Source organism: Canis lupus, chromosome 19 (assembly GCF_011100685.1).
Source record: "Canis lupus familiaris isolate Mischka breed German Shepherd chromosome 19, alternate assembly UU_Cfam_GSD_1.0, whole genome shotgun sequence".
Classification (NCBI taxonomy): Eukaryota; Metazoa; Chordata; class Mammalia; order Carnivora; family Canidae; genus Canis; species Canis lupus.
The window spans coordinates 575,804-602,724 of record NC_049240.1 but is presented as its reverse complement, the minus strand read 5'-3'; the positions used below and the strand labels follow the sequence as shown (position 1 = coordinate 602,724).

Genomic DNA, 26,921 nt, shown 5'->3' with positions numbered 1-26,921 from the left:
AAAGATTCGAATCAAATTGAATCGAAACAAAAAGAATCGAATCGAATAGAATCGAAAAGAAACGAATCAAAAACTATCATATCGAAACGAAAAAAATCATATCCAATCGAAAAAAAATCGAATCGAATCGAATCGAAAAGGATGGAATCAGGCAGCCCGGGTGGCTCAGCGGTTTAGCACTGCCTTTGGCCCACAGCAGAATCCTGGTGACCTGGGATCGAGTCCCACATTGGGGTCCCTGCATGGAGCCTGCTTCTCCCGCTGCCTGTGTCTCTGCCTCTCTCTCTGTCTCTAATAAATAAATAAAATATTTTAAAAAAGAAAAGGATCAAATCGATTCGATACGAATCAAAAAGAATCGAATCGAATTGAAAAGAATCGAATGGAAAATAATCGAAACAAGTCAAATTAAAAAGAATCGAATAGAAAAACATCAAAAGGAATCAAAAAGAATCAAATCGAATCAATAAATTGAATTGAATCAAATAAAAAACAATCGAATCGAATCGAAAAGAATTGAATTGAAGAGTTTTGAATCGAATCGAATTGAATCGAAAAGAATCTAATTGAATCGAAAAGATTCGAATACAATTGAAAAGAAACGAATCAAAAAGAATCAAATCGAATCAAATCGAAAAGAATAGAATCTAATCGTATCAAAAACAATCGAATCCAAATGAATCGAATCGAAAGGAGTGGAATCGAAAAGAATCGAATCCTTTCGAAAAAACGAATCGAGGGATCCCTGGGTGGTGCAACGGTTTAGCGCCTGCCTTTGGACCAGGGCACGATCCTGGAGACCCGGGATCGAATCCCACGTCAGGCTCCCGGCATGGAGCCTGCTTCTCCCTCTGCCTATGTCTCTGCCTCTCTCTCTCTCTCTCTCTGTGACTATCATAAATAAATAAAAAATTTTAAAAAACGAATCGAATGGAATCTAATCGAACCGAAAATAATCGAATCGAATCAAATTGAAAAGAATAGAAAAGAATCAAATCGAATCAAAAAGAATCAAATCAAATCGAAAAGATTCGAATCGAATTGAATCAAAAAGAATATAATTGAATCGAAAAGGATCGAATCGAAAAGAATCGAATCAAAAGAATCAAATCCAAAATAATCGAATCGAAGAGTTGAATCTAAAGAATCGAATCGATTCGAAAAAAACCGAATCGAATCGAATCGAATCAAATCAAAAAGAATCAAATCAAATCGATTCAAAAAGAAAGAAATTCGAATCGAAAAGACTCGAATAGAAAAGAATCGAATCAAACCGAATCGAAAAAAATCGAATCGAATCGCACTGAATCAAAAGAAGTGAATTGAATGGAAGTGAAAATAATCGAATCGATTCGATATGAATCAAAAAGAATCGAATCGATCGAAACGAAAAGATTTGAATCGAATCGATTCGAAAAGAAGGGAATTCAAATAAAAAAGACTTGAATAGAAAGATTCGAATCGAATCGAATCGAATCAAAAAGAATCGAATCGAATCTAATAGAAAAGAAACGAATAGAAAACTATTGAATCAAAACGAAAAAATCGAATCGAATCGAAGAGAATAGAAACGAATCGAAAAAGATCGAATTGAATCGAATATAAGAATCAAATCGAATTGAAAATAATCGAATCGAATCGAAAAGGATCAAATCGAATTGTATCGAATAGAAAACAATGAAATCATATCGAAAAGGATCGAATTGAACCTAAAAGGAATGAATCGAAACAAATTGAATAGAAAAGAATCGGTTCGAACCGAAAAGACTCGAATCGAATCGAAAAGAATCGAATCGAGTTGAAAAAATCGAATCAAATCGAATCGAAAAGAATCTAATCTAATCAAAAAGTATTGAATCGAAAAGAATCGAATTGAATAGAAAAGAATCGAATAGAAAAGAATCGAATTGACGAATCGAAAGAATCAAATTGAAAGGAATCGAATCGAATCGAATCGAAACAAATCGAATCCAAATAAATGGAATCGAAGAGTTGATCGAAAAGAATCGAATCAATTCAAAAAAAATGAATCGAATAGAATTGAATCGAATCGAAAATCCTCAAATCGAATAGAAAAGAATCGAATCGAAATTGAATCGAAAAGAATCGTAAAGAATCGAATCGAATCGAAAATAATCTAACTGAATCAAATCGAATCGAGAAGAATCGAATTGAATAGAATCGAATGGAAAAGAATAGAATTGAATCGGAAAAGATCGAATCGAATTGAATCAAGTCGAAAAGAATCGAATCGAATTGAAAAGAATCGAATCAAATCGATTCGAAAAGAATTGATACAAATCAAATAAATAAGAATCGAATTGAAAAAATCGAATCGTATCAAAAAGAATCAAATCCAATCGAATCGAAAAGAAATGAATCAAATCAAATAGAATTGAAAAGAATCGAATTGAATTGAATCGAAAAGAATCAAATCGAAAAGAATCGAATCAAATCGAATTGAAAATAATCGAATCGAAAAGAATTGAATCAAATAGATTCGAATTGAATCGAATCGAATGAAAATAATCAAATCGAATCGAAAAGTATCAAATCGAATCGAAAAGAATCGAATTGAAACGAAAAGAATCGAATAGAAAAATATCGAATTGAATCGAAAAGAATTGAATCGAATCAAAAAGAATCGAATTGAAAAGGATCGAATCGAATTGAATCGAAACGAATCAAAATGAATGGAATCGAAAAGTGTCTATCGAAAAGAATCGAACAGAATCAAATCAAAAAAAATCGAAAAGAATCGAAATGAATTGAATAAAAAATAATCGAATCGAACCGAAACGAATTGAATAGAAAATAATCGAATCGAATCACATCGAAACGAATCGAATCGAAAATAAATGAATCAAAATGAATTGAATCGAAAATAATCGAATCAAATCAATTAAAATTGAATAAATAATAATCAAATAGAATCGAATAGAAAATAATAGAATCGAAACGAATCTAATAGAAAATAATTGAATCGAATCAAAATTACTTGAATCGAATCGGAAATAATCGAATCAAAAAGAATCAAATCGATTCCAAAAGAATCGAATTGAATAGAATCAAATGATTCGAAAAGAATCGAATCGTATCGATTTGAATCGAATCGAAAACAAATGAATTGAATCGAAAAAAAACAAATCAAATCAAATCGAAAATAATCAAATCGAAATGAATCAAATCAAATCCAAAATAATCGAATCGAATCGAAACGAAAATAATCGAATTGAATCGAATGAAATTGAAACAAAAATAATAGAATTGATCAAATCGAATCGAAAAGAATCGAATCGAATCAAATCAAAAGTAATCGAATCGACTAAAATCGAATCGAAATTAAACGAATCGACTCGAATTGAACCGAAAATCCAATCGAATCAAATCGAATATAAAATAATCGAATCAAATTGAATCGAATCAAATAAATAATAATCGAATCGAATCGAATCAAAAATAATTGAATCGAAGCGAATCGAAACAAATCTAATTGAAAATAATCAAATCGAATAAAAAATAATCGAATCGAATCGAAAAGAATTGAATCGAATCGAAAAGAATCAAATCGAAAATAATAGAATCTAGTTGAATCGAATTGAATAGAATATAATCAAATCTAATGGACTGAAATCGAATCGAAAAGACGCGAATCAAATTGAATAAAATATAATGGAATCGAATCGAATAGAATCGAATCGAAAATAATAGAATCGAAAATAATCGAATCAAATGGAATCGAATCGAATAAATAAAAATCAAATCGAATAGAAAATAATTGAATCGAATCGAAATGAATCTAATTGAAAATAATTGAATCGAATCGAAAAATATCAAATCAAAAAGAATCGAATCGATTCGAAAAGAATTGAGTTGAATTAAAGAATTGAATCGAATCGAATAGAAAATAAATGAATCGAATCGAAAAAAATAAAATCGAATCGAATTGAAATAAATGGAAAGGAAACGAATTAAATCGAATTGAAAATAATCGAATCAAATCGAATCGAAAAAAATAGAATCGAATTGAATAGAATCAAATCGAAAATAATTGAAATGATTCGAATCGAATCGAAAATAATCGAATCGAATCAAATCAAATCGAATAAAAAATAATCGAATCGAATCGAAATAATCGAATCTTATCAAATCGAATTGAATCAAAAATAATGGAATCGAGTGGACTCGAAACAAATCGAAAAGCATCGAATCAAATTGAATCGAAAATAAAGGAATCGAATCGAATAGAATAGAATCGAAATGAAAATAATCGAATCAAATAGAAAAGAATCGAATTGAATCGAAAAGGATCGAATGTAATCGATTCAAATTGAATAGAAAATAATCGAATCGAATGGACTTGAATCGAATCGAAAAGAATCGAATTGAATTGAATCGAAAATAATGGAATAGAATCAAATAGAATAGAAAAGAATCGAAAATAATCAAATCGAATTGAATCAAATTGATTCAAAAATAATCGAATCGAAGGGAAAAAATCGAATTGAAAAGAATCAAATCGATTTGAATCGAAAATAATCGAATTGAATCGACGCAAAAATAAATATCGAATTAAACCCAAATTATCGATCAAATCGAAAATAATCGAATCGAATCGAAAATAATGGAATCGAAAATAAGCGAATCGATTCAAACTGAAAATAATCGGCCCCGCTCGCGCCGCGGCCGCCGCCGCCGCCGCCGCCGCCGCCTCCGGGCCCCGCGCCGCCTCCGGAGTCCATGGCCGGGACGCGCTGGGTGCTCGGGGCGCTGCTCCGCGGCTGCGGCTGCAACTGCAGCAGCTGCCGACGCACCGGCGCCGCCTGCCTGCCCTTCTACTCGGCCGCCGGCTCCTTCCCGTCGGGCGTCTCGGGCCGCCGCCGCCTGCTGCTGCTGCTCGGGGCCGCCGCGGCCGCCGCCTCTCACGCGCGGGGCCTCCAGGCCGGGCCTGCGCCCGCCGGGAGACTGGCGGGGCCTCCCCCCGCGGCCCCCTCCGCCGCCGCCGCCGCCGCCGCCGCGGCCTCCTACCCGGCGCTGCGGGCCCCGCTGCTGCCGCAGTCGCTGGCGGCGGCCGCGGGCCCGGCGCGGACCTACAGCCAGGAGTCCAAAACTACCTACCTGGAAGACATTCCACCTCTACCTGAGTATGAATTGGCTTCCTCCAAGTTAGGAGAAGAAGTAGATGATGTTTATCTCATTCGAGCTCAAGGATTACCGTGGTCGTGCACTATAGAAGATGTGGTTAACTTTTTCTCAGACTGCAGAATCCGCAATGGTGAGAATGGAATACACTTCCTCTTAAATAGAGATGGGAAAAGAAGAGGTGATGCCTTAATTGAAATGGAGTCAGAGCAGGATGTGCAAAAAGCCTTAGAAAAGCATCGCATGTACATGGGACAACGATATGTGGAAGTGTATGAGATAAACAATGAAGATGTGGATGCCTTAATGAAGAGCCTGCAGGTCAAATCTTCACCTGTGGTAAATGATGGTGTGGTTCGTTTGAGAGGACTTCCTTATAGCTGCAATGAGAAAGACATTGTAGACTTCTTTGCAGGACTGAATATAGTAGACATCACTTTTGTCATGGATTACAGAGGGAGAAGAAAAACAGGAGAAGCCTATGTGCAGTTTGAAGAACCAGAAATGGCTAACCAAGCCCTATTGAAACATAGGGAAGAAATTGGTAACAGGTATATAGAGATATTTCCAAGCAGAAGGAATGAAGTCCGAACACATGTTGGTTCTCATAAGGGAAAGAAAATGGCATCTTCTCCTACTGCTAAGTATATAACTGAGCCAGAAATGGCCTTTGAAGAACATGAAGTAAATGAGGATATTCGACCCATGACAGCTTTTGAAAGTGAGAAGGAAATAGAATTGCCTAAGGAGATGTCAGAAAAGCTTCCAGAGGCTGTTGATTTTGGAGCTACATCTTCACTACATTTTGTCCACATGAGAGGATTGCCTTTCCAAGCTAATGCCCAAGACATTATAAATTTCTTTGCTCCACTGAAGCCTGTTAGAATCACCATGGAATACAGTTCTAATGGGAAGGCCACTGGAGAAGCTGATGTGCACTTCGATACCCATGAGGATGCTGTTGCAGCTATGCTCAAGGATCGGTCCCATGTTCACCATAGATATATTGAATTGTTCCTGAATTCATGTCCAAAGGGAAAATAAGACTTCCAGGGACTCCAGATAATAAGGATGAAGCAAGAAGCATTTCATTTGCACATCTCTTTTGGACGTGGAATATAAAGTTCCAGTTTTGTAGCAGCAACTGCTAGAGAATGGATTTGGGGATTTTGGGTTAATTTCTTATAAGACAAATAACATAGTGGACTGTTTAGAAAGGAAAAGGAAAGATTCAGTTTGGAATTACAAAATAAACACAAATTTAAATTTTTGTTTATTCTGTTCAGGATCTGATTTAAAAATCTGGTTTTTATTTTATATGATAAAACAGTTTGTTTTCATAGGAGATGTGTTACCCAATGTAAAGACTACATATTTTTATTCAGCACTGTGCTTGAAAATCTTTCTCCCATTTTACAGATACTCTGTTTGAAGTTTTGTCTTTTTGCCTATGAATTAAGGCTTTGATGTAAAACTTTTCTGGAATGAAATACTGATTTATTTTAACCAAATACTCACCAAAGCAAGGAAAGGTTTCAGACCTTTGAACCATTAAGGTTTGGCAGAGTAGTTTTAATTTTAGACGTATTAGATTACTTAGGTAGGGGTAGAAATTTAAAGAATCAAAACAAAAAGTAAGTACCACAGATTAGTGAGTGTAAGTGACAACGATTTGGCAGTTTTATGTCTTTAGAAACATCTTGCCTTTCTAAGCTTTGTGGAAAGGCATTTGACTTCGGTGCCTGTATCCTTAAGGAGAGAATTCTAGTCTCAACTTGAAAGTTCTCTGAACATTTACCCCCCTTTTTGATTTTGGGTAAACCTTAAGGGTGTTTGTTAGTCTCAAAACTGTGAAGTGACATGTCAAAACAGTCCTGACTGGTAAGAACATTAATGGCTTCACTTGAATTTAAACCAGCTCCTGAGAGGAAAAAAAAATCTGTCTCCTCATTTGCTTTCTCAATGGGATAGCACATCCCATATTTTAGAACAAGTAGGGGTGCCTTGCTTAAATAAAAATAGCATTTAATGTATAATTGTGTGAAGGGTTTATGGATAAAGCTGTACTTCTGTCACATTGTGACAGTATCTTCTGCTTTAATATTAAACGGCTTGTTATTTAAATACTGGATCAAAATGGCTGGCTTCAAAATGTAGTCCTTAATAAACTAACTTTATGTGCACCTATGTAGGAGAATCAAAGTCCTGTATACTTTCTTTGCCTTGTTCCTGTTCTCAGGGTGACGACTGCCACATAGTTACCAGGAGATACAAGTCTAGTTCTTAAAATTGAATTAGCCCAGATTTCTGAGAGGTGATATCTGGAAGAGAGATGACGTGTTCTCTCACTTAATACAGAACCATCTTTGATTACCAGCTAAGATATGAAATCACTGTACTGTAAGTAGTCAATAAATGAAGGCTTGTTTCAGGCTGCAAAAAAAAAAAAAAAAAAAAAAAAAAACAAACTGAAAATAATCAAATATAACCGAAAAGAATGAATCAAATCGAAAATAATCGAAACGAATCAAATAGATTCGAATCGAAAATAATTGAATTGAATCGAATTGAATCGAATCGAATTGAAAATAATTGAATCGAATCGAATCAAATATAATCGATTCGCATCGTATCGAATCGAAAATAATAGAATCGATTTGAATCGAAAATAATCGAATCAAATCGAAAATAATCGAATCGAATAGAAAATAATCGAATTGAAAAGAATAGAATCAATTTGAAAAGAATCGAATCGAATCGAAAAGAATCGAATCTAATAGAATTGAATTGAATTGAAAATAATCGAATCAAATCAAAAATAATCGAATTGAATCGAAAAAAATCGAATCGAAAATAATCGAATTGAATCGAAAATGATCAAATCGAATCGAAAATAATCGAACGGAATCCAATCGAATCAAATTGAAAATAATCGAATCAAATCGAATTGTATCGAAAATAATCGAATCGAATCGAACCGAATTGAATAAAAAATAATCGAATTGCATCGATGCGAAAATAATCAAATCGAATCGAATCAAATAAAAAATAATCGAATGTCATCGAATCAAATCAAATCGAAAATAATTGAATCGAATTAAATCAAAAATAATTGAATCGAATCTAAATCGAATTGAATCGAATCAAATCGAATTGAAAATAATCGAATCGAATCAAATCGAATCAAATATAATCGATTAGCATCGTATCGAATCGAAAATAATAGAATTGATTTGAATCGAAAATGATCGAATCAAATCAAAAATAATCGAATCGAATAGAAAATAATCGAATTGAAAGGAATAGAATCGATTTGAAAAGAATCGAATCGAATCGAAAAGAATCGAATCTAATTGAATTGAAAATAATTGAATCGAATCGAAAATAATCGAATTGAATCGAAAAAATCGAATTGAAAATAATCGAATTGAATCGAAAATGATCCAATCGAATGAATTGAAAATAATCTAATCAAATCGAATTGTATCGAAAATAATCGAATCGAATCGAACCGAATTGAATAAAAAATAATCGAATTGCTTCGACGCGAAAATAATCAAATCGAATCGAATCAAATAGAACATAATCGAATCGAATTGAATCGAAAATAATTGAATCAAATATAAAATAATCGAATCGAATCAAATCGAATTGAAAATAATCGAATCGAATCAAATATAATCTATTCACATCATATAGAATCGAAAATAATAGAATCGATTTGAATCGAAAATAATCGAATCGAATCGAAAATACCTGAATCGAATTGAAAATAATCGAATTGAAAAGAATAGAATCAATTTGAAAAGAATCGAATCGAAATGAAAAGAATGGAGTCTAATCGAATTAAATTGAATTGAAAATAATCTAATCGAATCGAAAATAATCGAATTGAATAGAAAATAATGGAATCGAAAATAATCGAATCGAAAATGATCGAATCGAATCGAAAATGATCAAATCGAATCAAAAATAATCGAACTGAATCCAATTGAATCGAATCGATTTGTATCGAAAATAATCGAATCGAACGGAATTGAATAAAAAATAATCGAATCGTGGGATCCCTGGGTGGCACAGTGGTTTGGCGCCTGCCTTTGGCGCTGGGCGCGATCCTGGAGACCCGGGATCGAATCCCATGTCAGGCTCCTGGTGCATGGAGCCTGCTTCTCCCTCTGCCTGTGTCTCTGCCTCTCTCTCTCTGTGACTATCATAAGTAAATAAAAATTTATTTAAAAAAAATAATCGAATCGCATCGAAGCGAAAATAATCAAATTGAATCAAATCAAATCAAAAATAATCGATTCGCATCGAATCGAATCTAATCGAAAATAATTGAATCGAATTGAATTGAAAATAATTGAATCGAAATGAAAATAATAGAATCAAATCGAATCAAAACGAAAATAATCGTTTCGCATCGAATCGATAGAAAATAATCGAATTGAATAGAATTGAAAATAATCGAATCGAATCGAAAATAATCGAATCGAATCGAAAATAATCGAATCAAACATGAACGAATCGAATCGAAAATGATCGAATCAAATCGAAAATAATCGACTTGAATCCAATCGAAAGGAATTGAAAATAATCAAATCGAATCGAATCAAATCGAAAATAATGGAACCAAATAAAAAATAATCGAATCGAACCAAATTGTATCAAAAATAATCGAATCGAATCGAACCGAATGAATCAAAAATAATTGAATCGCATTGAAGTGAAAATAATCAAATCAAATCAAACCCAAATTATCGAATCGAATCGAAAGTAATCGAATCGAATCGAAAATAATGGAATCAAAAATAAGCGAATCGATTCGAACCGAAAATAATAATAATCGAAAATATTTGAATCGAATCGAAAATAATCTAAATGAATCAAATAGATTTGAACTGAAAATAATTGAATTGAATCGAATCGAATCAAATTGAAAATAATCGAATCGAATTGAATTTAAAATAATTGAATCGGGGAACCCTGGGTGGCGCAGCGGTTTGGCGCCTGCCTTTGGCCCAGGGCTAGATCCTGGAGACCCGGGATCGAATCCCACGTCGGGCTCCCGGTACATGGAGCCTGCTTCTCCCTCTGCCTGTGTCTCTGCCTCTCTCTCTCTATCTGTGTGTGACTATCATAAATAAATAAAAAAAATTTAAAAAAATAAAATAATTGAATCGAAAAGACAATAATCGAATTGAATCTAAAGTAATCGAATCGAAAAGAATCGAATCGATTTGAATGGAAAATAATCAAATCGAATCAAAAAGAATCAAATCGAATCGAAAATAATCGAATTGAATCGAAAATAATCGAATCGAATCCGATCCAATCGAATATAGTCGAATCGAATCGAATCAAGAATAATCAAATCGAATCGAAATTATTCGAATCGAATTGAATTGGAAATAATCGAATTGAATGGAAAATAATCAAATCGAATCGAATGGAATCGAATTGCAATGAATCGATTCGAAAATAATCGATTCACATTGAGTTGAATCAAAAATAATGGAAACGAATAGAATCGAAAAGAATTGAATCGAATCCAAAAGATTCGAATTGAATAGAAAATAATCGAAACGAATCGGAAATAATCAAATCGAATCAAAAAGATCGAATTGAAACGAATGGAATCGAAAATAATCGAATCGAGTCGAATTTAAAATTATCGAATTGAATCGAAAATAATCTAATCAAATCAATAACAAATGATCGAATCGTATCAAACTAAAAGTAATCGAATTGAATCGAAAAGAATTCATTATAATCGAATCAAATTGAATCGAATTGAAACGAAAATAATCGAATAGATTAGAATTGAAAATAATCGAATCGAATCGAAAATAATCGAATTGAATCGAAAATAAACGAATAGAAAAGAAGCGAATCGATTCGAATTGAAAATAATCAAATCAAATCGAAAGTAATCAAATCGAATCGAATCGAATCGAAAATAATGGAATAGAATAGAATAGAATAGAAAATAAACGAATCGAAAATAATCAAATCAAATCAAAAAGACTCAATCGAATCAAAATAATCGAATCAAATCAAAAAGAATCGATTCGAAAAGAAACAAATCGATTTGAATAAAAAATAATCGATTTGAAAAGAAACGAATCGAATGGAAAATCATCTAATCGAATCGAAAATAATCGAATCGACTCAAATCGACTCGATAAAAATGAAATCGAATCGAATCGAATAAAAAATAATCGAATTGAATTGAATCAAATCGAAAATAATAGGAAAAATTGAATTGAATCTAAAGTAATTTAATCGAATCAAATCGAAACGAATGGTATTGAAAATAATCGAATTGAAGCAAAACTAATCGAATCAAATCGAATCGAAAATAATCGAATCGAATCGAATCAGAACTAAAATAATCGATTCGCATCGAATCGAATAGAAAATAATCGAATTGAATTGAATTAAAAATAATTGAATCGAGTCGAAAATAATCGAATCGAAACGAAAATAATCATTTTGCATCGAATCGATAGAAAATAATCAAATTGAATTGAATTGAAAATAATCGAAACGAAAATAATCAAATCGACTCAGATCGAAAATAATTGAATCGAATCAAAAGTGATCGAATAGAATCGAAAATGATCGAATCAAATCGAAAATAATCGAATTGAATCCAATTGAAAGGAATTGAAAATAATCGAATCGAATCGAATCGAATCGAAAATAATGGAACCAAATAAAAAATAATCGAATCGAATCGAATTGTATCAAAATAATCAAATCGAATCGAAACGAATGAATCAAAAATAATCGAATCGCATTGAAGCGAAAATAATCAAATCGAATCAAACCCAAATTATCGATCGAATCGAAAGTAATCGAGTCGAATCGAAAATAATGGAATCAAAAATAAACGAATCAATTTGAACCGAAAATAATCGAATATAATCAAAAAGAATGATATTGAATCAAAAATAATCTAAACGAATCAAATAGATTCGAACCGAAAATAATTGAATTGAATCGAATCGAATCGAATCGAAAATAATCGAAACGAATCGAAAATAATCGAATCAAATCGAAAAGATCGAATCGAAAATAATCGAATCGAATTGAATTGAACCTAATCAAATTTAAAATTATCGTATCGAAACGAAAATAATCTAATCAAATCAATCAAGAATAATCGAATCGTATCGAATTAAAAGTAATCAAATCTAATCGAAAAGAATTCATTGTAATCGAATCGAATTGAATCTAATTGAAACGAAAATAATCGAATAGATTCGATTGAAAATGATTGAATCGAATCGAATCAAAAATAATCGAATTGAATAGAAAATAATTGAATCGAAAATAATCGAATCGAATCGAAAATGATCGAATCAAATAAAAATGATCAAATCGAATCGAAAATAATCGAACTGAATCCAATTGAATCGAAAAGAATTGTATCGAAGATAATCGAATCGAACGGAATTGAATAAAATATAATCGAATCATGGGATCCCTGGGTGGCACAGTGGTTTGGCGCCTGCCTTTGGCCCAGGGCACGATCCTGGAGACCCGGGATCGAATCCCACGACAGGCTCCTGGTGCATGGAGCCTGCTTCTCCCTCTGCCTGTGTCTCTGCCTCGCTCTCTCTCTGTGTGACTATCATAAATAAATAAAAATTTATTTAAAAAATATAATCGAATCGCATTGAAGCGAAAATAATCAAATTGAATCGAATCAAATAAAAAATAATCGATTCGCATCGAATCGAATCAAATCGAAAATAATCGAATCAAATTGAATCGAAAATAATTGAATCGAAAATAATTGAATCGAATTGAAAATAATAGAATCAAATCGAATCGAAACGAAAATAATCGTTTCGCATCGAATCGATAGAAAATAATCGAATTGAATTGAAAATAATCGAATCAAATCGAAAATAAGTGAATTGAATCGAAAAGATCGAATTGAAAATAATCGAATCGAATCGAATTGAACCTAATCAAATTTAAAAGTATTGTATCGAATCGAAAATAATCTAATCAAATCAATAAAAAATAATCGAATCGTATCGAATTAAAAGTAATCGAATCAAATTGAAAAGAATTCATTATAATCGAATCAAATTGAATCGAATTGAAACGAAGATAATCGAATAGATTCGATTGAAAATAATTGAATCAAATCGAATCAAAAATAATCGAATCGAATCGAATCATATAAAAAAATCAAATCGAATTGAATCGAAAATAATCCAATCAAATCTATCAAATCAAAAACAATCAAATAGAATGGAAACAAAACAATTGAATCGAATCAAAAAGTATCGAATCAAATCGAATTGAATCAAAAATAATCGAACCAAATCGAATTGAAAATTATCAAATTGAATCGAATCGAATCGAAAATATCGATTCGTAAGGAATCGAATCGAACCGAAAATAATCGAATTGAATTGAATCCAAAATAATCAAATCGAATCAAAAATAGTCGAACTGAAACTAAAATAATGGAATTGAAAAGAATGGAATCAATTGGAATCGAAAATAAACAAAACGAATCGAAAAGAATCGAATCGAATTGAAAATAATCTAATCGAATCAAATCAAATAAAAAATAATCGAATCAAATCAAATCGAATTGAAAATAATCGAATCGAATTGAAAATAATCGAATTGAATTGAATCGAATCGAATTAAAACGAATCGATTCGAAAATAATCGATTCATATCGAATCAAATCGAAAATAATGGAAACCAATAGAATCGAAAATAATCGAATCAAATCGAATAAAAATAATCGAATCAAATCTAAAATAATCGAATCGAATCTAAAATAATCGAATCGAAAAGAATCGAGTCGATTAGAATCAAAAATATTGAATCGAATCAAAAAGATTCTAATCGAAAAGAAAAGAATCGATTTGACTTGAAAATAATCGAATCGAATCAAAAGGATTCGAATCGAATTGAAAAGAATTGAATCGAATCGAAAAGAATCGAATAAAATCGAATCTAATCAAATCGAAAATAATCGATTCACATCAAATCGAATCGGAAATAATCGAATTGAATTGAAAATGAAAATAATCGAATCGAATTGAAAAGAATTGAATCGAATCGAAAATAATCTACATGAAGCCAATCGAATCAAATCGCAATTAATCGAATTGAAATTAATCAAATCGAAAATAATCGAACCGATTCGAACCGAATTGAATCTAAAATTATCGAATCAAATCGAACCGAATTGAATCTAAAATAATCGAATCGAATCGAACTGAATTGATTCGAAAATAATCGAATCGAATGGAATCGAAAATAATCGAATTGAATGGAATCTAATTGAATCGAAAGTAATCGAATCAAATAGAATCGAATCGAATAGAAAAGAATCAAATCGAATTGAATAGAAAATAATGTAATTTAATTGTATAGAATAGAATAGTATCAAATATAATTGAATCGAATCGAAAAGAATCAATTCGAATAGAAAATAATCGATTTGAATCGAAAATAATCAAATCGACTCAAATCGAATCGAAAATAATCGAACCGAATTGAAAAGAATCAACTCAAATTGAATCGAAAATAATCAAATCAAATTGAAAATAATTAAATCGAAAAGAATCGAATCGATTCGAATCGAAAATAATCGAACTGAATTGAAAAGAATCAAATCGAATCGAAAATAATCGAAACGATGGGGATCCCTGGGTGGCGCAGCGGTTTGGCGCCTGCCTTTGGCCCAGGGCGCGATCCTGGAGACCCGGGATCGAATCCCACATCGGGCTCCCAGTGCATGGAGCCTGCTTCTCCCTCTGCCTGTGTCTCTGCGCCTCTCTCTCTCTCTGTGACTATCATAAATAAATAAAAAAATTAAAAAAAAAAAGATTAAAAAAAAAAAAAAAAAAAAAAAAAAAAAAAAAAAAAAAAAAAAAAAAAAAAGAAAATAATCGAAACGAATTGAATCGAATAGAAAATAATCGAATCGAATCAAATCTAATCGAAAATATCGAATCAAATCGAATCGAAAATAATCGAATCGAATGGAATTGAAACGAATCGAATTGAATCGAAAATAATCGAAAAGAATCAAATCCAAAGTTATCGAATTGAATTGAAAATAATCGAATCGAATAAAAAATAATGGAATCTAAAAAAGAATTGATTCGAATCGAAAATAATCGAATGGAATTGAATCGAATTGATTCGAAAATAATCGAATCGAATAGAATCGAAAATAATCAAATCGATTCCAATCAAAAATAATCGCATTGAATAGAAATTAATCGAATCGAAACAAACCGAATCGAATCGAAAATAATTGAATTGAATCAAAAATAATGGCATCGAATCGAATTGAATCGAAGATAATCGATTCGCATCGAATCGAATCGAAAATAATCCAATCGAATTGAATCAAAAATAATCAAATCGAATCGAAAATAATTCAAACGAAAAGAATCTAATCGATTTGAATCGAAAATAATCGAATCGATCAAAAAGAATCGAATCGAATCGAAAAGAATCGAATCGAATCAAAACCCTAACACCTAACCCCTAACCCCTAACACTAAACCTATTCTAAACCTAACCCTAAACCCTAACCCTAACCCTAACCGTAACCCTGCCCTAACCATAACCCCTAACCCCTAACCCTAACCCTAACCCTACCCAAACCCTAACCCTAACCCTAACCTTAACGCCTAACCCAAACCATAACCCTAACACTAACCCTAACCCCTAAACCTAACCCTAACCCTTAAACCTAACCCTTATCCCTACCCCTAAACCTAACCCTCAACGTAACCCTAACACTAACTCCTAACCCTAACTCCTAACCCTAAACCTAACCCTAACCCTAACCCCTAACCCTAACCTTAACACTAACCCCTCACCCTATCCCAAAACTTAACCCTAACCCTAACCCCTAATTCTAAACCTAACCCAAAACCTAACCCATACACAAACCCGGACCCTAAACCTAACACTCACCCATAACCTAACCCTAACCTGCACCCTAATCCTAACCCGTATACTAAACCTAACCCTAACCCGTAACCTAACCTGTACCCTAACCCTAACCCGTACCCTAAACCTAACCCATACCCTAACCCTAACCCGTACCTTAACCCTAATCTTACCCATACCCTAACACTAACCTGTACCCTAAACCTAACCCATACCCTAACCCTAAACCATACCCTAAACCTAACCCATACCCTAACCCTAACCCAACCCTAATGTGTACACTAACCACTACCCTAACCCTATCCCTAACCCGTTCCCTAAACCTAACCATAACCCGTACCCTAAACCTAACCCGTACCATAACCCTAACCCGTACCCTAACCATAACCCTAACCGGTACCCTAATCCTTACCCTAACCCCAACCCTAAGGCTAACCCGTATACTAACTATAAATGGCACCCTAACACTAACCCTAACCCGTAACCTAACCCTAACCCTAACAGTACCATAACCCTAAACCGTACCCTACCCTAACCCTAACCAAACCCATACCCTAACACTAAAACTACCCCTGAACCTAACCCTAACTCTAATCATAAACCTAACCCTATCTCTAAACCTAACCCTAACCCTAACCCTAACCTAACCCTAAAACTCACTCTAACCCTAACCCTAACACATAAACTAACCCTAACCGTAACCCTAACCCGTAAACTAAACCTAACCCTAACTCTAAACAGTACCCTAACCCTAACACTAACGTGTACCTTAACCCTAACCCTAACCCTAAACCTAACCCTAAGCCGTACCCTAAACCTAACCCTAACCCTAACCTTAACCCCTAACCCAAACCCGAAAACCTAACCCCTAACCCTAACCCTAACCTTTAACCCTAATCCTTAACCCTAACCCTAACCCCTACCTAACCAAAACCCTAACCCTAACTCCTAAACCTAACCCTAACCTTAACCCATACCCTAACCCTAAACCGAACCCTAACCCTAACCCGTACACTAACCCATTTAACCGTACCCGTAGCCTAACCCATAAACTAACCCATACCCTAACCCTAACCTGAACCCGTACCCTAAGCCTAACCCTAACCCCAACCCTAACCCTAACCCTAACCCGTGCCCTAACCCTAACCCTAACCCTAAACATATCCCATACACTAACCCGAACACTAACCCTAACCCTAACCCTAACCAATAAACTAACCCTAATCCTAATCCTAACCCGTAACCTAAAACTAACACTAAACCTAACCCTAAACAGTACCCTAACCCTAACCCTAACCCCTAACCCTACCCCTAACCCTAACCCAACACTGAAACATAACCCTAACACTAACCCTAACCGTAACCTACCCTAACCCTAACCCTAACCCGTAAGCTAACCCTAACCCTAACCCTAACCCTAAACAGTACCCTAATCCTAACCCTAAACCCTACCCTAACCCGTACCCTAACCCTGTCCCTAAAAACAACCCTAACACTAACACTATCCCTAACTCATACCCTAAACCGTACCCTAACTGGTACCCTAAACCTTACACTAACCCATACCCTAAAAATTATCTAACCCGTACCCTAACCCATACCCTAACCCTAATCCCAACCCTAACCCTAACACTAACCCGTACCCTAACACTAATGCTAACACTAACCCGTAACCTAACCCGTACTCTAAACCGGTCCCTAAGCCTAACCTCACCCTAACCCTACCCCTAAACTGTAACCCTATCCCTAATCCTAACCCTAACCCTAACCCTAATGTAACCCTAACCCTAAACCTAACCCAAACCCTAACCCTAACGTCTAACACTAACCCTAACCCTAATGCTAACACTAACCCGTACCTTAAACTGTACCCTAAACCTAACCCTAACCTGTACCCGTACCCTCACCCATACAATATTCCTAACCCTAACATGTACCATAACATGAACCCTAACCCAAAACCGTACCCTAATACGTAACCTTACCCGTACCCTAACCCTATCCTGTACCCTAACCCTAATCCGTTCCCTAATGCTAAGCCAACCCTAACCGTTACCCTAACCCTAACCAGTACCCTAACCCTAACCAGTACCCTAACCCATACCCTAATACTAACCCTAACCCTAACCCTAACCCTAAACTTTACCCTAACCCTAACCAGTACCCTAACCCGTACCCTAACCAAAACCCTAACACTAACCGTAAACCTAACCCGTACCCTAACCTGTACCCTAAACCTAACCCTAAACCTACCCCTAACCTGTACCCTAAACCTAACCCTAACCCAAACCCTAACCGTTAACCGTACCCTAACCGTAACGTTAACTCGTACCCTAACCCGTACCCTAACCCTAATCTGTACCCTAAACCTAACCCTAAACCGAACCCTAACCATAACCCTAACACTAAACCTAACCCTCTAACCCTAACCCGTACCCTAACCCTAAGCCGAAACCTAAACATAACCCGAACTCTAACTCTAACCCTAACCCGTAGTCTAACCCTAACCATAAACCTAACCTGTAACCTAACCGTAACCCACACCCTAACACTAAACAGTAACCTAACCCTAACCAGTACCCTAACACATACCGTAACCCATACCCTAATACTAACCCTAAACCTAACCCTAACCTTTACCCTAACCCTAACCAGTACCCTAACCCTAACCAGTACCCTAACCCATACCCTAACATTAACCCTAACCCGTAAACTAACCCTAACACTAACCCTCACACTATACATTACCCCAAACCTAAACCTAACCATAACCCGTACCCTAACCCTAACCCTAACCCGTTGCCTAACTATAACCCTAAACCTAACCCTAAAACTAACCCTAACACAAACCCTAACCAGAACCCTAACCCTAGTCCTAACCCTAAGCTTAAACAGTACCCTAAACCTAACCCTAACCCGTACCCTAGCCCAAACCCTAACACTAACCCTAAACCTAACCCTAACCCATACCCTAAACCTAACCCTAACCCTAAACCTAACCGTAACCCATACCCTAAACCTAACCCTAACCCAAACCCTAACCGTTAACTGTACCCTAACTCATACCTTAACCCGTACTGTAATCCATACCGTATCTCTAAACCGTACCCTAACCCTAACCCTAACCCGTACCCTAACCCGTACCCTAACCCTAATCTGTACCCTAAACCTAAACCTAAACCGAACCCTAATCCTAACACTAACCCTAACCCTAACCCATACCCTAACCCTAACCCAAACCCTAAACATAACCCGAACTCTAACTCTAACCCTAACCCGTAGTCTAACCCTAACTGTAACCCTAACCTGTAACCTAACCATAACCCAAACCATAACGCTAAACAGTACCCTAACCCTAACCCTATCCCATACCCTAACCCTAACCCAAACCCTAAACCTAACCTTAACCCGTACCCTAATCCTAACCCGTACCCTAACGCTTACCCTAAACCTCACCCGTATCCTAACACAAACTCTAACCCGTACCCTAACCCTAAACTTACCCCAACACTAAACCTAACCACTAACCCAATCCCTAATCCTAACCCTAACCCTAACCTAATCCTAACCCTAATCCTTACCCTATCCCTAACCCTAACCCTAACCCGTAACCTAACTCTAACCCTAACCCTAAACAGTACCCTAACTTTAAACTCTAACCCATACCCTAACACTAACCCTATCCATAAACCTAAACCGAACCCTAAGCCATACCCTAACCCTAATGCTGACCCTTACCCTAACCCTAACACTAACACTAACCCGTAACCTAATCAATAACCTAACCTGTACCCTAACCCATAACCTAACCCGTAACCTAACCCTAACCCTAACCCTAACCCAAAACCTAACACTAACCCTAACCCGTAGCCTACCCCTAACCCTGAACCTACCCCTAACCCTAACCCGAACCCTAACCCTAACGTTAACTCTAACACTAATCGTAACCCTAAGCTTAAATAGTACCCTAACCTGAACTATAACCCATAACCTAACCCAAACTTTACAGCATTGGAAGTCAGGTATTTCCATGAATAAAGCTCTACTGCACCTGGAGACACAACCATTGAAGCCTGCAGTTTGCCCCTTGCGTCCCACAAGCTTCTGACAAACATGTCTAGTGAGGATGTTCGTAACTGCATCTGCAGGCGGTGTGGAACTGGGAAGGACCACGTTTCAGCTCATCTCCGGGAGGGATGTTCCCCAGAGAGACAGCTTTCAACTAGGTACTCAGGTTTGGAAGTTAGTATGTAGCTCCCTTCTGAGGGAGGAATTACTCAGAAGTCGTTGGATTGGGCCGGGAGACACTTGCCTCTCACAAACTTGTGTCCCGTATTGAACAACGTCCTTTCGAAGTGAAAGGTACAGGCGGTCACCATGTGGGAGGAACAAGCCATAAGCTCATTCAAAGGAGTGTGCATCACTTGGAGGCAGGTGTCCGGTAGTCACGAAATTGACAATGCAGACTCTTGGTTCTCACTCCGCTACTGTCCCGCATAGAACGGAATGCTGTGGAAGCGGAACGTACAGGCCGTCAGATTGTGGGAGGTACAGGCCATTTGCTCAACTCTGAGAAGCGTGTATGCTTTGCAGGCAGATGTCTGCTAGACACTCTTTTAAGGGAGTTAGAACCTAGCTACACTTCAATTGAACAAGGCTGTTGGAAATCGCTGTATTGAACTCAGTTACACGTGACTACAAGCCTGAAACGTCTACATGCTTTTCACAACCTCTTCCAGCACCTAACATAAGGATGTTAGGACCTATGTCTACAGGCAGTCAGGTTGCGGGAGGGTCCCGCCCTCACCTCAACTCTCAAAAGGAAGCATGTCTAGAAGCCAGCTTTCAACTAGCTGCATTCTTATGGCCGTGAGAATGCAGCAGTATTCTAACTCAGGAGGTTCCAAGAATACCACTCTACTCCACCTGGAGACACCTTCCAGGCCTGCATCATTCCACTTGTGTCTCACAAGCTTCTGACAAACGTCTCTGGTGAAGACGTTGGAAACATATTCTGCAGGCAGTGTGGATCTGTGAGGAAATGCGTGTGAGCCCAACTCTCGGATGTAAGTTGCCGTTTGACGCAGGGTTCAATTAGCTAGTATGGAACTTAGAATGTAGCACCAGTCTAAAACAGGAATTACTAGGAAATCGCGGGATTGATCTAGGAGGCACTACTCTTGTGGGCCTCACCTGGACGAGGTGACTGGTTCCCACAGGTACCTCACCTGGACCTGGTGAATCTGGTCCTCACATGGGCATCATGGGACCTGCTTACTCAGTTCCACATCGGGGCCTCACCTGGACCTAGTGACTCTCATCTCGCTCTGGGCCTCACCCTGACGTGGTGACTCTGGTCCCAACCTGGATATCACCTGGACCGGGTGACTCTGGTCCCCCTCTGGGCCTCACCCAGAGCTGGGTACGCTGGTCCTCAACTGGGCCTCCACAGGACCTGGTGAACCTGCTCCTCACTTAGGCCTCATCTGGACCTTGTGAATCTGGTCCCACCTGCGAATCAATGGGACATGGTTACTTTGCTCCCCAACTGGGACTCACCTGGACCTGATAAACTTGATCCACAATTTGACCTCACCTGGACCTGATGACTCTGGGCCCCCACCTAGGCCTCAATATGGATGTGGAGACTGTGGTACCCACCTGGGTCTCACCTGGACCTGGTGATTCCCGTTCCCACATGTACCACACCTGGACCTGGTGACTGTGGTGTCCTTCTAGCCTCACATTTACCTGGTGACTCTGGTCCCCACCAGGGTCTCACCTGGATCTGGTGACTCTGGCCTGCAGGTTGGCCTCTCCTGGACCTGGTGAGTGGTGTTGCCACCTGGGCCTCACCCATACCTGGTGACTCAGGTCCCCACGTGGGCCTCACTTGGCTCTGGTGAATCTGGTCCTTACCTGGTCCTCACCCGGACCTGGTGACTCTGGTCACCACCTGGGCCTCACCTGGGCCTGGTGAATCTGGTCCCCATCTGGGCCTCACCCAGTTCTGGTGACTTTGTTCCCCACCTGGAGCTGATTGCTGTGGACTCCTTCTTGGCCTCACCTGGAACTGGTGACTCTGATTCGATTTGGGCCTCACCCAGATCTGGTGACTCTGGTCCTCACCTTTGCATCACTGGGACCTGGTTACTCTGTTCCACACCTGAGCCTCACCTGGACATGATGACTCTGGAACCTCTCTGGGCCTCACCCTGACCTGGTGACTCTTGTCCCCATCTGGATGTCACCTGGACCAGGTGATTCTGGTACCCCTCTAGGCCTCAACCAGACCTGGTGACTCTGGTCCTCAACTGGGCCTCACCTGGACCTAGTGAATATGCTCCCCACCTGGGGCTCATCTGGACCTGGTGACTCTGGTCCCTACCTGGCCATCATCAGGACATGGTTACTCTATTTCCCACTGGGACTCACCTGGACCTGGAAACTCTGGTCCTCATTTTGGCCTCTTCTATACCAGGTGACTCTGGCCCCACCTGGGCCTCACCTGGAACTGGTGACTCTGACTCAGTATGGCGTCACCTGACCTGGTGACTGTGGTTCCCACCGGGAAGTCATCTGGTCCTCATGTCTCCGGTCCCCACCTGGGCCTCACCTGGACCTGGTATCTCTGGTACTCACCTGGGTAGCATCAGGACATGGATACACTGTTCCCTAACAGGGACCCACCTGGACCTGTTAACTCTGGTCTTCCCCTGGGCCACACCTGGACATGGTGACACTGGCTCCCACCTGGGTCTCTCCTGGACCTGGTGAGTCTGAACCCGACCTGGGACTCACCTGTAACTGGTGACTCTCGTTCCCACATGGACCTCATGATGACCTGGTGGCTGCAGTGTTTCTAGCTTCTCATGGACCTGGTGACTGTCGTACCCACCAGGGCCTCACCGGGACCTGGTGACTCTGGTCCTTTCCTGGGCATCATTGGGATCTGGTTACTCTCCTGTATTACTGGGCCTCACCTGGACCTGGTGACTCTGGTCACCCTCTGGACCTCACCCTGACTTGGTGACTGCGGTCCCACCTGGGCCTCACCTCGACAAGGTGACTGGTTCCTAAAGGGACCTCACCTGGACCTGGTGAATCTGGTCCTCACATGGGCATCATGGGACATGGTTACTCAGTTCCACATCGGGGCCCCACATGGACCTAGTAAATATTATCCCCACCTGGGCCTCATCTGGACCTGGTGACTATGGTCCCTACCTGGGCATCATCAGGACATGGTTACTCTATTCCCCACTGGGACTCACCTGGACCTGGTGTCCCTAGGACCAACCTGGGTAGCATCAGGACATTCTTACACTGTTCCCTAACAGGGACCCCCCTGGACCTGTTAACTCTGGTCTTCACCTGGGTCACACCTGGACATGGTGACACTGGTTCCCACCTGGGTCTCACCTGGATCTGGGGGGTCTGATACCCACCTGGGACTCACCTGTAACTGGTGACTCTCATTCCCACGTGGACCTCATGTGGACCTCAGGTGGACCTGGTGGCTGCAGTTTTTCTAGATTCTCATGTACCTGGTGACTCTGGTCCCCACCAGGACCTCACCAGGACCTGGTGAGTGGGGTTGCCACCTGCACCTCACCTGGACCTGGTGAATCTGGTCCCTACCTGATCCTCCCCCGGACCTGGTTACTCTGGTCACCACCTGGGCCTCACCTGGACCTGGTGTATCTGGTCCCCATCTGGCCTCACCTACTCCTGGTGACTTTGTTCCCTACATGCACCTGATTGCTGTGGTCTCCTTCTTGGCCTCACCTGTAACTGGTGATTCTGATCCTATCTGGGCCTACCCAGATCTGGTGACTCTGGTCCTCACCTGGGCATCATTGGGACCTGGTTACTCTGTTCCACACCTGAGCCTCACCTGTACATGATGACTCTGGAACCCCTCTGGGCCTCACCCTGACCTGGTGACTCTTGTCCCCATCTGGATGTCCCCTGGAACAGGTGATTTTGGTACCCCTCTAGGCCTCAACCAGACCTGGTGACTCTGGTCCTCAACTGGGCCTCACCTGGACCTAGGGAATATGCTCCCCACCTGGGCCTCATCTGGACCTGGTGACTCTGGTCCCTAGCTGGGCATCATCAGGACATGGTTACTCTATTCCCCACTGGGACTCACCTGGACCTGGTAACTCTGGTCCTCACTTTGGGCTCTGCTGTACCAGGTGACTCTGGCCCCACCTGGGACTCACCTGGAACTGGTGACTCTGATCCTCAGCATGGCCTCACTTGACCTGGTGACTGTGGATCCCACCGGGACCTCACCTGGACCTCATGTCTCTGGTCCCCACCTGGGCTTCACCTGGACCTGGTGTCTCTGGTATCCACCTGGGTAGCATCAGGACATTCTTACACTGTTCCCTAACAGGGACCCACCTGGACCTATTAACTCTGGTCTTCCCCTGGGCCACACCTGGACATGGTGACACTGGTTCCCACCTGGGTCTCACCTGGACCTGGTGAGTCTGATCCCTACCTGGGTGTCACCTGTAACTGGTGACTCTTGTTCCCACGTGGAACTCATGTGGACCTCATGTGGACCTCATTTGGACCTGGTGGCTGCAGTGTTTCTAGATTCTCATGTACCTGGTAACTCTAGTCCCCACCAGGGCCTCACCAGGACCTGGTGAGTGTGGTTGCCACCTGCACCTCACCTGGACCTGGTGACTCTGGTCTGCACCTGAGACTACCCTGGATCTAGTGACTCTGATCCACATCTGGGCCTCACCTGGCCCTGTTGACCATGGTCCTCAACTGGGCATAATTGGGACCCGGTTACTGTGTTCCACAACTGGACCTCACCTGGACCAGGTGACTCTGGTCCCCCTCTGGGTCTCACCCTGACCTGGTGACTGTGAACCCCCCTTTGGCCTGACTTGGACCTGCTGACTCTGGTTGCCACCTGCGCCTCACCTCGAGCTGTTGACTCTGGTTCTTTCAAGGGCCTCCCCTGTACCTGGTGATCCTTGTCCCCACCTGGGCCTCACCTGGACGTGGTGACTGTTGTCAGCATCGGGGACTCAACAGGCCCTCTTACTGTGTTTTTCACCTGGGCCTCACGTAGACCTGTTGACCATTGTCCCCAGCCAGCCTCACATGGATCTGTTGCCTCTGGTCCCCACCTGGGCCTCACGTGTACCTGGTAACTCTGGCCCTCACCTGCGCCTCATCTGGACATGGTGACTCTGGTCCCCAACTGGGCTTCATCTGGATCTGGTGACTCTGGTCCCCACCTGGAGCTCACCTGGACCTGGTGACTCTCTTTCCAACATGGACCTCACCTGGATCTGGTGACTCTGGTCCTCAGTTTGGCCTCACCTAGACTTGGTGACTCTCGTCCCCACTTTGACCTAACTCAGACCTGGTGAATCTTGTCCCCACCTAGGGCTCACCCAGACCTGGAGATTCTTTTTTTTATTTATTTATGATACTCACAGAGAGAGAGAGAGAGAGAGAGGCAGAGACACAGACAGAGGGAGAAGCAGGCTCCATGCACTGGGAGCCTGATGTGGGATTCGATCCCGGGTCTCCAGGATCGCGCCCTGGGCCAAAGGCAGGCGCCAAACCTCTGGGCCACCCAGGGATCCCCAGACCTGGAGATTCTTGTCCCCAGCTATGCCTCAATTCGAACTGTTGAATCTGTTCCTCACGTGGGCCTCACATGGACCTGGGACTCAGCTGTATATAGTTGCTCTTGTTTGCACATGGGGCTCACCTGATACTGGTGATGTGGTCTCCTTCTATGCCTCACCAGGACCTGGTGTTTCAGATCCCCATCTGGGCCTTGCATGGCCCTAGTGACTCTGGGCCTCACCTAGGCATCATTGGTACCTGGATACTCTATTTCACACCTGGGCCTCACTTTGACCTGGGACCTCTGGTCCCACCTGGGCCTCAAACTAAACTGGTTACTCTGGTTCCCCCTCTGTGCCTCACCCTAACCTGGTGACTCTGGTATCCCCCTGGACTTCACTTGGACCTGGTGAATCTGGTCCTTACCTGGGCCTCACCTGGACGTAGTGACTGTTGTCAGCACTGGGGACTCAACTATCCCTCTTACTGTGTTTTACACCTGGGCCTCACATAGACCTGTTGACCATTGTCCCCAGCCGGCCTCACATGGATCTGTTGCCTCTGGTCCCCACCTGGGCCTCACATGTACCTGGTAACTCTGGCCCTCACCTGCGCCTCATCTGGACCTGGTGACTCTGGTCACCACCTGGGTCTCACCTGGACTTGGTGAATCTTCTTGCCACCTGGGCCTCACCTGGATCTTGCGAATGAGGTCCCACCTGGATCTCACCTGGCTCTGGTGGCTCTGGTTCCCATATGGGGCTCTCCTGGACCTGGTTTCTGTGGTCTCCTTCTGGACTCACCTGGAACAAAACGACTCTGATCCATAATTGGGCCTCACCTCGACCTGGTGACTCTGGTCCTTACCTGGGCGTCATTGGGACCAGGTTATTCTCTTCTCTACCTGGGCCTCACCTGGACCTGGTGACTATGGTCACCCTCTGGACCTCACCCTGACCTGGTGACTGTGGTCTCACCTGGGCCTCACCAGGACTAGGTGACTGGTTCCCACAGGAACCTCACCTGGACCTGGAGAATCGGGTCCTCACATGGGCATCATGGGACCTGGTTACTCAGTTCCACATGTGGGCTTCACCTGGACCTAGTGACTCTTGTCCCACTCTGGGCCTCACCATGACGTGGTGACTCTGGTCCCCACCTGGATATCACCTGGTCCGGGGGACTCTGGCCCTCCTCTGGGCCTCACCCAGAGCTGGGGA

General features: G+C 40.4%; 1 protein-coding gene across 1 annotated transcript; it reads left to right on the top strand.

Moving 5' to 3' along the window:
• The first annotated feature begins 4,710 nt into the window (after positions 1 to 4,710).
• Positions 4,711 to 7,344, top strand: LOC119877265 (G-rich sequence factor 1). Its single transcript, XM_038564507.1, has one exon. The coding sequence runs from the start codon at positions 4,741 to 4,743 to the stop codon at positions 6,184 to 6,186; it is 1,446 nt and encodes a 481-aa protein (XP_038420435.1). The 5' UTR covers positions 4,711 to 4,740; the 3' UTR covers positions 6,187 to 7,344.
• Positions 7,345 to 26,921: the final 19,577 nt, after the last annotated feature.